The sequence below is a fragment of the Strongylocentrotus purpuratus genome, unplaced genomic scaffold (assembly GCF_000002235.5).
Source record: "Strongylocentrotus purpuratus isolate Spur 01 unplaced genomic scaffold, Spur_5.0 spur5_scaffold_19, whole genome shotgun sequence".
In the NCBI taxonomy this organism is placed as follows: domain Eukaryota; kingdom Metazoa; phylum Echinodermata; class Echinoidea; order Camarodonta; family Strongylocentrotidae; genus Strongylocentrotus; species Strongylocentrotus purpuratus.
The window spans coordinates 2157456-2170779 of NW_022145604.1; the positions used below are offsets into that span (position 1 = coordinate 2157456).

The following is a 13324-nucleotide window of genomic DNA, read 5'->3' on the forward strand; positions in this document are numbered from 1 at the left end:
CAGCGGGCCATGTCACACATGGCTGAAAAGACAATATTCTAATTCAATAATTAACATAATTTCCACATGCCTATAACAATTAAACTACAGAGAATTGTAGTTATTAAAGGTATGCTTGAAATATATGTGAAATAAAAATTTAAAAATATTGTTTAGTTTTTTTTCTTAAATACATTTACAAAAATTGCTATTTCTACCAACTGACTGCTGTTGTGTGTGTTCGCGGGGCAGACTGTTTGCACAGGCAGTGTGATCACCCTATTACCAACATATATACCTTAAATATTGGATGAAGACCTTGTAGACCTCCTTGGATCTTTCGCAGTGACTTCTCCAAAGAGTGCAGCTTTTGAATTTGAATCACCCCGAAACATATCGCACATGGCCCGACGAAATTGAGGATAACGAATTGTATATATGAAAACATTCGCACAGGAGTTGGCAAACGCAAGAACGACAAGGGACTGATGAACAAGACCATACAAATACGAAATGTCTAGAAGACTGAGGTTGAGCATCAGAAAGAATATTTGATCCGGTCCCCAGCAGAGGACAAACACTGTCGTGACCAGGAAAAGCATCTGAATGACGCGTTTCCTAGCGACGATGTGGTTCATGTTAGCATTTGATCGATCGTTGCTAGAGTTACCCTCCTGGAATCGAAATGATTGCCGGTGAAGGATTACTGCAGTCATGATCTGTGCTAAGATCATTACAATCACCGGGAGAACAAATTCCACGATGAAAACAAAAATACCAATCGCGAATTGGGCACTCGAAGAGGGAAACATGACGACACATGTATTCCCAGCTGCATACCCTACAACAGCCTGGTAGCTATTCGTTGCAATTGCAGCGACCCATATAATGAAGATGCACATGGATGTGCGAGCAGGGTTGACATTTCTTAAGAAGAAGAAAGGATGTGCGATGGCAATGTAACGTTCCAGAGAGATGGCAGTTAATGTAAAGACGGAAGCCACAACGGCTACCCACTTGATTTGGGATGTATGAATGATACGACAGTAGAACTGAGCCAGCCAAGTATCACTTGGTAGAGTAGCGATCCGCCGATGTGGTATGAAGAATACAGAGGTCAAGAAGTCGGCGAAAGCCAGGGCTCCGATCAGAGTATCAGTTGACCGACGGACTCTATCTTTGTTGAACAACACCAACATCACCAGAATGTTTCCACAGATTCCTAGTATGGCAATAACCAGTTGAGCGATGACCCACCAGGGCCACTCCATGGGTAACCAGACCCAAGGAACTGCGGCTGCATCGGATGCTTGACTATTGGTAGTTTGAGTGGTGTCTTCTTCTAAAACCGTCGAATATGGCATAAAAGTAGTGACAGTAACGAATCCTGTCATTAAGGTTGTATTGTTGTTAATCCAGCGAGCCATTGTCTTCGTTTGGGTGATTAGGCCAGACAGTTGTAACAGGATAAAGCTAACAGTCTTTCAGTTATTCTTTAGAAGGGACGTTCAATGGACACTTCTTCACCATTCACAAATACCCTGTGAGGAGACAGTATTTATAAAAAAAAGTTCAGGATTTACTCTTTAATCGCAGTTTAACATCGTCCACAACATTTAGAAACAACACAATAATTCTGGCTTATACACAAATTGGTTGAACGTGTCTAATGAAAGTGGTTTCCCTCCTCGTCAAGACCAACACACTCTTGTATCTTGATCAGTAGTGTTGATTAAGTTGACTGTATCATTTTGTGATACTTGTAACAAGAGGAAGATCGTGTTAGACTCCGTCCTTCTAATTAGATGGATTCTCGCATAGCAAATATTGATCGCTATTCAAATAAAACCTTATCCGGCTTCTGAATGGTGTTGTGTGCCAGGACAAGAATCTGCGAGGCAATATAGCCAACTTATTTATTTACGAGACGTTTTTATAATTTCGAACAAGAAAGCTTGGTTAAGAAAGAGATTTAATCTTTTCACGAATTTCTCTTTGGTAATTCGTTTTTTTTTTTTAAATCGAGTACATTAAAGAATCGATGTAGATCAAAGTATCACTAGAAAGCAAGAACTGCGCCGTCAACGACTCTCCTCGTATCTTTATTTTGAATAGGGCCTACAATAAAAAGGTTAATAGTCTACAACAACACGATGGTAATCGATATTTACCAGAGATACCTGAACTGGACAAAAATAGATTTTTCATTGTAGAAAACGAATAAGGATTTATCGTGACTATTTCATATCAATACATGCCCCGCTGTCAGGAGAAAGCCAAGGCTTGATGACGGGGAGAAGAACCATGATCAATTCTGATCAGTTAAGGTCAAGTTTAACCGGAATGGCTGATTGTTCAATGGAAACGACAAATTAATTTATATCAACCTTTCTGAAAAATATGGTAACATCTCCCCCCCCCCCCCCCCCACGCGTTCTTTTTCTTGCTAGTTGATCTTCAGACTGTGTTTCTTTTTAATTTAGCAAAAAGTGTGCACCAAATCAAGCCATTTATTGAATGTAATTGTTATTGAATGTGGTTGTGGTTATCTTACCTGACTGCTAAGAAAGCTTACAATGCTTGTAAGTAAGGAACCAGACGGCCGACGGCTTTAGGTCCTCTCCGAGGGACCTGGTAATTAGACCACGAGACCACTGCTCTACCGACTGAGCTATGCATCAATGTCAAAAAAATCTTCAACTTCTTTAATTTGGCAAGAGGTATGCACCAAATCGATCCATTTATCCATCAATTTAAAAATAATCTTCATCTTCTGAGAGGGGCATGCACTCAAACACCCCCTTCGTTCTTGTTCATGTTTGTTTACCTAAAGACTGTTTTCTTTTTAATTTGGCAAAAAGTATACACCAAAGTGAGCCATTTCAGGATCAATTTCAAAAAAAATCTTCAACTTCTGAGGGGGCACATCTCCCCCTGCGTTACCATTCGCCCCCAAAACAAAATAACCTGGCGCCGCCGCCCCTGGGCGATTCCTAAGTGAATCGGTACTGAAATTAATATATAGCTCACTTGAACCTTCCGTATTTTGATTATGGTGATGTTATTTACAGTGCAGCTTTCAGGAAATAGACAGATCGCTTCCAAATTACAAAATAGGGCAAGCCGTATTGTCTCTGTTTTGGAAATGCAGAGAGAGTTGATAACCCATTCCTTCCCTTCCCGAATTGGAGCTCAAATAAAATTACCCAAACCGAGAACAAACTACCTCAAAAAAAAAATTCAAGTATAGAAACGCAAAGGCCTACAAAACACTTCCTCCTCATATCAAATCGTCCCTAGTGTTAATACATTCAAATCTAAAGGCCCGGTCACACAGAGGGGACGCACGGCCGGCGCACGGCCGGCGCGCATGGAAAATGTGCTATTTTGGCCAGTGCGTTGTCGTTCGCTAGGCATGCGTCATCCCTCGTTACTTGCTTGTCGAGGGCGCTGGACCCACGCTATGCAGTCGTCGTCATTCGCTGTGTGCGTCGGGATTTTTTTGAGCATGCTCAAAAACGTGCGCCGAGCTCGACGCATGAATGTACACGCTAAAGGCACGCCAGACATGCGTGGAGCGCGCTAGACCAGCGCCAGACATACGCGGAGCACACGCCCTGTATATGCACAGCGCGCTATAGCTACACGATGTGCATTTTGTGTCAGCTCGCTAGCTTTTCCAAAATCATGACAAAAGTTAGGCACACGGCCTTTTCCGATTTCCAATGCGCGGGCCTTGCGTCGTTTATGTGTGACCACCTCTGTTGAGAACGCGGTGCATGCGTGGACTATTCGTCCAGCGCGCTAGCAACACGCTGTGCATTCGTGGAAGTTGTTATCATGTGCGCTCTATGTACGGTCTGTATGCGCACAAAACAAAAGTTGGGCGCACGACAACGCACTGGCCAAAATTGCAAATTTCCAATGCGCTGGCCGTGCGTTCCTCATGCGTACCCTCTGTGTAACCGGGCCTTAAGATTGCAGCTTTAGGAAATGGTCACTTACTTTCTTGTAGAATTTTGGTCCCCTGGTATTTAATAATTTGTTTAACTTCCTTATTGTCAATTGAATTGAATTGAATTATGTTATTATATTGTTAATATTACTGTATTTCAGTGGAGCCTCTCCTTGACGAGTCCAGTCTCGGTTTTCTTACATGATATTAACCTTGAAGCATGTCAGGGTGAGCTTTACATAATATGTACAAATGTAACTGACTAGAATAAGGCATTAGTGTTGTGCTGTTTTGTGTTGTATTGTCCTGTGTTGTACCGTGTTCTGTATACATCCATTTACTTTATTGATATGTTATTACTGTTTGCGATGTCGTTGGGTTTTATTTTCAATTAAAAAAAATACCCCCCAAAAATCTAAGATTGCAGAACTGTAGCACATGGTCCCCCTCCCCCTCCTGGAATACTTTACCCAGCTTTTAATGGTGGGCTAACACAGAAACAAATAAGAAGCTTGGAGCAAGTTTTGAAAAAAAGAGTATGTAGAATCATGCTGGGTCCACGATACACAAATTATAATAATGCCTGCCAAATATGTGAACTCTCAACGCTTGAATCCAGAAGGGTAAAGTTTTGTCTGGATTTTGCTACATCCTTAGCTAAGCACCCAACATTAGTACCTGGTTACCTCTTCGGAAAAACGTACCCATCTCCACACACCATGCATCTAGATATCAACAGTTCAAGTGCAAAACCAATCGTTTCCGAAATAGCCCCATACCTTACTTTGTCGATCTTCTCAATAAAGCCGAGCCCAATTAATCAAAATAGACAAATTAATATACATTTTTTATTTGTATTATACTCTTTTCACAGATGTTGAAGTTTCCTGATTTTTACTCTCCATAAGATAATAACAAACCAAAATAACACAATTCTGTTCCCTTTCCCTTTAATAGCCATTTTATATCTGAAGGAAAAGGAATGTTAGAGTGCCATAATTGTTTTTTCTTAAATATAATCTCTCTAAGCAATAATACAAATACTTGCAATATCAATCTTCAACAATGTTATGAAAAGAATATGTACTTTTCTACTTTTTATATTCGTATATATTCTTAATGACTCTTTAAAAATACATGTATGCAATTTATATTTTTTGATGTACATGCATTTTCTACAACTTCCTTTTTTACTTTTTTCTTCATGTTTCTCCTCTCCGTTTTCCTGACTTCATGTTATATTCTGTTTTCTTATTTTTGCTGCCCAAGCAATCTTATCATAGTAACTATATATATTTCAATATTTGTAACTGTTGTAACTGTATTTTATGTTTGAAATATGCAATGAGTGATTAAATTGTACACATGAACAATTCAGCCATTGTGCTGCGACACATGTTTATTTTAATAAACCTTGATTCTTATCTTGTTATGAATTTTTTTCTTCCTTTTATTTTGACAATTTATTTACTGTTGTTCAGATATGTATTTACTTTTGTTTTGTTAATGTAATTGTTCTGGACCCCACGGGAGACCAGCTTTCCCATGTCGGGTAAGCTGAATGTGGGCAATCCACCGTATCTCATGCATTGTGATTATGTTTTTAAACGGAAATAAATACTGCTACTACTACTACTACTACTAGACAGTTCATGATAAATGGGGATGGTTCGACAGTAGGACATCATGATTATGGAAGTCCATTGTCATCTGTTCAAGGGCTGAAAGTTGGATAAGTTTGTTTTAAATCCAAGGGCGTAGTCATTTTTTTTAAGGGGAGGTGTTTTTTGCTCAATTCTTGAGAAATTATTTAGCAGCGAATCAGCCAGCCAGTGAATAAGGGAGGGCGGGGAGGGGGCATTTTTGTTTTTGTTTTTGTGCCCAAGTCGTGAGAAAATATTTAGCGGCGGATTAGCTAGCTGGCGAATAAATGGGGGGGGGGGGGGGGTAAGCACTATTTTTTTGTTGGCTGAACGGGGGGAATTAAAACAATCCTTTATTTTTCCTGAACATCTTTGTACATAGATAAGAAACAGATAAAGGGTGTCTTTAAAATCCTAAAACACCCTTTTTGCCAAGGGGGGGGGGGGGGGGTGTTTGAACACCCAAACGCCCTTGCTTAAAGCCAATGGATTCGTGCCGTTCTTGCTCTCGGCATACATAACATGAGAAAGAAGTAAGACTATTATAGACGTTACTGTTCACCCTTCCAACGTTCACATCATAAATACCATCGCACCATAGGAACCAAGGCAACCATCACATCTAAAACTTTCACTCTAAAGACAAATTTGTAAACATTTTATATATTTTCTAAGGCAGATTTATTTCTGCATTTATTAACAAAATCAAAATGAAATATACAAAGATTATTTTTCTCAATAAAATTAATATAAGAAAGCAATGAAATTACAACAGTTATACAATCATAATATATAAATGTGACAATAATTTAACTACAGAGTGAGTCAAAAAAAGGTTAGCACCTAGAAAAATGCTAATTATTTTAAAAATCTTCTATGAACAGTAAATTATTATACATATTATGAAAGAGTGTTTTATCCCAAATCATTTGGTTTCATTTTTGTGTTGTATGTGTTCATGCTTGGATGAACAGGATGCATAATTTGCGAGAGTGCAAAAATCGACTTGCGCCAAAGTTGCTTATGTGAGGTTTGAATAAAACTATTGGGATTTGGGTTTTAATTAGGTCTTTGCAGATCCAAATAATATCCCTAACAAAATTAATCATGCCACACATATCAAATATCTAATATCAAATAAACAACGAATATTTGTGCGCGCGTGTGTGTGTGTGTAACTTTGCTTCTGCAAAAAGCATATGCAATGCATTTCATTTGATACATTCAATTCATTCCCTCACTCCGCTCATCCCAACATAATACATATTGTAGGCATCACTTTGGCGCAAGTCGATTTTTGCACTCTCGCAAACAATGCCTCCTGTTCATTCAAGATTAAAATTAAAATGGTACCTAAATGTACTGGGAGGATAAATCTATCAAGAAATATCATGAAACCCATGATTGAATATGCATACTTCAAACAATACAACTTTTAAAAAGTGGGACATTTTTTCTGACTCACTCTGTATAGTGTGATTTGTCCAGCTGGACTAGTTTAAGAGCACGTCTAGTTTAAAGGGAGACTAGCTTTTACGATTGGTCCACCTCTTTAATGAACTCAGATGAAAAGCAAACACGTGGTGTGCAAACACAGTCATGTCGCGATGTGTTGGGATTATTATCAGCGGGCTAATCAAGTTTCACATCTAAATTGTTCCTCCAAAATGGATTTCTGAAATCTCTAATGGACTCGACAAGTGTTGTTTATTATCACAGTGCGACTTAACGTGCGTGCAGTGTATAATTATTCACTACTGCACTCGCAAACATGAATTATTTATATAATAATCTAACTTGATTAAACATGAAACCAGGGAGGTGAAAGAAAGGAGTGGAAAATATTATTTGTTTGTTTGTTTGTTTGTTTTTATTTCCGAAATCCATATATACATACAAGTTTTTTTTTTAAAACATACATATAAAACACATTTCAAACGATAAGAAAGTAAGTACATGTGTAAAGTATAGACAAACGGTTGGATAGCCCATTTCAGAACCATTTTCAAAATGGTCCTGTTCTTCCATAGGGTCCAAAAGCAAAAATAATATTAATTTACATACAATATCAATTTTTATAAAAATCAAAGTAATTTACCAATACACTACCCCCCCCCCCTTATCGTTCTCCCTAACCTCACCACCTCGGCACCCTCTCGATACTGCCCACCCCTCCCGCTACCCCTTTCCAAGTCCTCCAGTGTATATTATCTCTGTCATAACATTTCAAACTAAACTTTGTATTTCTTTATTAAATATAGCCAAACTTCTTGATTGTCGAATGTGCATAGACAATCCATTATACAATTTACTTCCGCGATACAGAAACATACGCTTACAATTCTGTGTTTTCGGTTTAGGCAAAACTAAATTGGTACTTCTAAGGGCATAGTTAGTAGTCTTAACAATGAACTTCTCTTTCAAATATACAGGTGCCAAATCGTGAAATATTTTATACATCAAAGTATAACTGTGCCTAACTTGTCTCTTTTCTAACATTTCCCAATTTAAAATATTATGAATTTCACTGATTGGTTTATGTTCAGATAATTTATATTTAAGAATAATTCTACCTGCCCTGTTCTGTAATTTTTGTAACATGTCTACTTGAGACTTAGTGCCCGAATGCCATAACACGTCACCATAATCAAAATGTGGCATTATTGCGGCATTATATACAAGTTTTAACCCAGTCTCATTAACATAGTTACGCAACCTTCCTAAGAAACTAATCATTTTTCCAACCTTTTTACATAATTCATCGGTGTGTACATTCCATTTTAATTCACAATCAATAAAAATACCTAGATATTTAAATTTGTCAACTTGAACAATATCATTATCATTAATTTTTAAGTTCAACCTACTGTTTCTGTTCAACATATATTTAGTGCCTATCAGTATACTAACAGTCTTAGTACAATTTATTTTCAACTTATTACAATTCATCCAAGAATATAACTTATGCAATTCAATATTCAAAACATTTTCAATATTACAAGGGTCTTTATCTGAATAATATATAACGGTGTCATCTGCATAAAGGTGAACCGAACATTTTTCAAAACAAGAGGCCATATCATTAATAAATATAAGAAATAGTATGGGGCCGAGAATAGATCCCTGGGGTTCCCCGTGTGTAAGGGATAGTTCTGACGAAAGCGTATTATTAATCGAAGTTATTATGCGTCTACCATTTAAATAGCTTCTTAACTAATTCAAAGATGAACCCTGTAGACCAACGCCAGAGGTTAATTTTGCCAGAAGAATTCCGTGGTCTACTAAGTCGAAACCCTTTTGAAGATCCACAAAAACAGTGCCTGTGTACATGCCTTTGTCCAGTGACATGAGCCAATCATCCGTAACTTTTATAAGTGTAGTGGTCGTCGAATGATTAGTCCTAAACCCCGATTGTTGTTTGGCCAACAAATTATTGTTCGACAAGAAACGGGTGAGTTGCCGCTGCACAACTCTTTCTAAAAGCTTCGACACACAAGGTAAAAGAGAAATCGGTCTATAATGATCAGGATTAGCTTTATCTCCCTTCTTGAATAATGGAATTATCTTGCCTATTTTCCACCTAGTTGGAACCACACCTTCACTAATTGACCTATTTATTAAGTATGTGATGCTCTGAACGATTTCAGGCCCACACAGTTTCAAAACAAAGGTACTAATCCCGTCAACACCAGTAGACTTCTTATTTTTTAAAGCAAAAATTTCTTTAAGAACATCAGCTATATCAACAGGGGATAATTCAAAAGAATTCTCATAGCATACAGGCCTTTCTTCTAAAATAGGAACATATTCATTTGTACATATACTAGCAGCTACATTGGCAAAGTGTTTATTAAATTCGTTTGCAATTTTATCGTTTTTACTATTCATACTATTAAAAGAATCTGTCGATTTATTAGGCAATAATAACTTTAAAATTTCCCAAGAATTTTTACGACTATGGCAGTCACGTATTTTATCAGAATAATATAGTTTCTTTGCTTTTTTTATTTCATATGTAACTGTATTCCTCATCTTTCTATAACTTTTCCAATCATCTTCATTTCTAGTTACTTTTGCTTTCTTCTTCATTTTACCACGTTGTTTCATCAAATCAAAAATAGAATCATTAAGCCATGGAGAGTGTTTTTGCTTCACCCTTTTAGTCTTAATTGGCATATGTTTATCTACAATACGCATTACACATTTTTCCCATTTATCGACAGCTTCATCAATAGTATGACTAGTTTCTACCTCTGTCCAATTCTGTAATCTGATATCGGTTTTAAAGGAATCAAGATTAACACCTCTTGGTTTCCGAAAAGTGATTAACTTTGCCTAAGTGCACGTGTTGTTTGAATTCTGAACCTTCCAAGATAAAAAAAACTCAACGAGTGATCGCTGAAACCAATATCTATAACACCCCAAGAATCTACATTTTCTGGCTGATTGCACAACATGTGATCAAGAAGAGAGCTTGAATCTGACGTAACACGTGTACATTCCATAGTATTAATTTGATGCAGGTCATGTATATCATTTAATTGACAATATTTTTTACATTCAGAACTTAGAGGCTCATGTAAAATATTCAAATTTATATCACCCATCAAAACAACAGATGAACGGTTTTCTTCTAAAAAAGTAAGCATATCTTCATAAGTTGATAAGACTTCACATTTTGAATTTGGAGGTCTATACCAATTACAAAAAACAAAAGGGGTTTACATTTCTTTAATTCAATAAACAAAATGACAACTTCTAAATCTTTACTAGAGTCATGCAACACCTGCTTATAAGTAATACTTTCGTGGACATAAATTGCAACTCCACCTCCTTGCCTGTTACGGTCTTTAAGGATCAAATTGTAATGAGATATTTTAATTTCTGTATCCTGAATACTATCGTCCAATCTCGTTTCATTGAGAGCAAAAACATGAATATTATTTTTGCATAATATTGATCAATTTCCTCAAAATGTTTTAATAGGCTTACGACATTCAATTGGGCACAATTAAAACCATTTTTATTTAACTGACCATATTCAAACGATTTATTTTTATACTTCTGTTGTTGTTTTTGAGTTGTTACTGTATCTTCATTTGTATCGCCACATTATAAAAGGGCAACTGTTCCATCATTCATTTTTGACATTCCCAACCACAAAACTGTTCTAATGTATCTTCATACCGTTCATTTGACACACCACAACATAATATGTGTACCCATTTGTTGCACTTTGTACATTTGAGGCCTTTCTGATTTACCATAACCGACTTACTACATAAAACACATGGAAATTTCCTAACCATCCTACTAAATTACAATAACAATAACAACAACACCAAAAATATCAAACAATTAAAATAACAATAATGTTCATGTAAGTCCGTCAAGTTCGCGTATCAATAATAAGACGGGCTTCCCTTGTCATTTTCATAATTTCCTGGCTTCTTCTATTGATGAAACTAGTTTTTTAATGTTCGTTCCAGAGTTGGATGCGAGTGCGACAAATATGCGCCCATCCTGCGACCATGCCGCCGTGACATTCGAAGACGATCTGGTTTGTTAAAATGCATTCGTGAGTTCCGTCTAAAGCTAACAATGGGATGTGTAACATTGTACTAGGCTTTGAAGTTCCATGCTCCGAACCGCGCTTCCACTGCGCGGACTTTCGGCGGCCAGGCACCAGTTTTTAATTTATTACAAAATATTGAATTACCGGCAAAATGTCAGTGTGGGATTGTATTGGGAATAGTGCATCAAACAATTTTTCTAAATTAGTACTCCACCCTTCCTATAATGTGCGCAATATTTTAGGATAATGCGCTAATTTGTGCATGTTTTAATGTCCCGTTATTTGATCCATGATTTACAATCTTCGATAACTTTAAGTTTGCTAATGCGTGTTTTCGCGTGTTCTAGTGTTTTGGCAGTTGGAAAAAAGGATGAAATTACACAAGTTTGTGTTCGCTCGTTCTACTCATTACACATTCAACAATTGAAATGGACAGCGAACATTTGCTGGGATACCATTTGCTGATGTAGGAATTCTAAATCCTGAAATTTCATGCGCTTTTTTTATCTCACCACCTGGTTAACAGTTGCAGATAAGCGCATAATTTTTCGGCGGTTTGGAGCATGGGGTCAAAGGAAAGCGGCTTGATTCCACTCCTTTCTTTCACCTCCCTGGTCGTAATTGTTTTGATAATTGATTCACGTCACTATTCCTACAGTATTATTTACTTGCGCTTTCTCAAAATTGCATTCGTCATTTTGTGATCACCGTCCTTTCCCCTCCCCCTCGAGCACATCTATAGGTAAGCGGGCACACCTACAGGGAGGTGATGTTTTGACCACGTAAAACAATACCAGTCACGAAAACATAGATTATTTGTTGATTTCGTATATAAACATGAAACTCTAATTTCGACTACATATCTGGATTCATTTCGTTGATTGTCTTTCTGACTGAATTAAAATTAGCACAGACTAAAGAGAGAATACAGGGCTTTTTATATAGTCAATGGACTACGTTAGACCAGGTTAAACTAAGTGCTTCTTTAATATTACCAGCATAGATACCTTAAACATTGGATGAAGACCTTGTAGACCTCCTTGGATCTTTCGCAGTGACTTCTCCAAAGAGTGTAGCTTTTGAATTTGAATCACCCCGAAACATATCGCACATGGCCCGACGAAATTGAGGGTAACGAATGGTATATATGAAAACATTCGCCCAGGAGTTGGCAAACGCGAGAACGACAAGGGACCGATGAACAAGACTATTTAAATACGAAATGTCTAGAACTCTAAGGTTGAACATCAGAAAGAAGATTTGATCCGGTCCCCAGCAGACTACAAACACCGTCGTAACCAGGAAAAGCATATGAATGACGCGTTTCTTAGCGACAATATGGTTCATGTTAGCATTTGAACGATCGCTGTTAGAGTTACCCTCCTGGAATTGAAGTGATTGCCGGTGAAGGAAAACTGCTGTCATGATCTGTGCTAAGATCATTACCATCATCGGGAGAAAAAATTTCACGATAAAAACAAAAAGACCAAGCACGAATTGAGCACTCTCAGATTTAAACATAATGACACATGTATTCCCAGCTGCATACCCTACAACAACCTGGTAGCTATTCGTTGCAATCGCAGCGACCCATATAATGAAGATGCACATGGAGGTGCGAGCAGGGTTGACATTGCTTAAGAAGAAGAAAGGATGTGCGATGGCGAGGTAACGTTCCAGAGAGATGGCAGTTAATGTAAGGACGGAAGCCATAACGGCTACCCACATGATTTGGGATGTATGAATGATACCACAGTAGACCTGAGCCAGCCAAGTATCACTTGGTAGAGTAGCGATCTGCGGATGTGGTATGAATAATACAGAGGTCAAGAAGTCAGCGAAAGCTAGGGCTCCGATCAGAGTATCAGTTGACCGACGGACTCTATCTTTGTTGAACAACACCAACATCACCAGAAGGTTTCCACAGATTCCTAGTATGGCAGAGAACAGTTGAACAATGACCCACCAGGACCACTCCATGGGTAACCAGACCCAAGGAACTGCGGTCGCATCGGATACTTGACTATTGGTAGTTTGAGCGGTGTCTTCTTCCAAAACCGTCGAAAATGGCATAAAAGTAGTGACAGTAACGACTTCTGTCATTAAAGTTGTGATGTTGTTAATCCATCGAGACATTGTCTCCGTTTGAATGATAAGGCCAAATAGTTGTAA

The 13324-nt window shown here is 37.7% G+C and overlaps 1 protein-coding gene across 1 annotated transcript; it reads right to left on the minus strand.

Annotated features, from left to right (window-relative positions):
* Positions 1–278: 278 nt before the first annotated feature.
* Positions 279–1406, minus strand: LOC100892966 (delta-type opioid receptor-like). Its single transcript, XM_003727902.1, has one exon. The coding sequence runs from the start codon at positions 1404–1406 to the stop codon at positions 279–281; it is 1128 nt and encodes a 375-aa protein (XP_003727950.1).
* Between the last annotated feature and the right edge of the window lie 11918 nt (positions 1407–13324).

What these genes read in the sequence shown, in the direction of transcription:
- LOC100892966 (XM_003727902.1), bottom strand. Translation starts at nt 1,406, where the DNA reads ATGGCTCGCTGGATTAACAACAATACAACCTTAATGACAGGATTCGTT.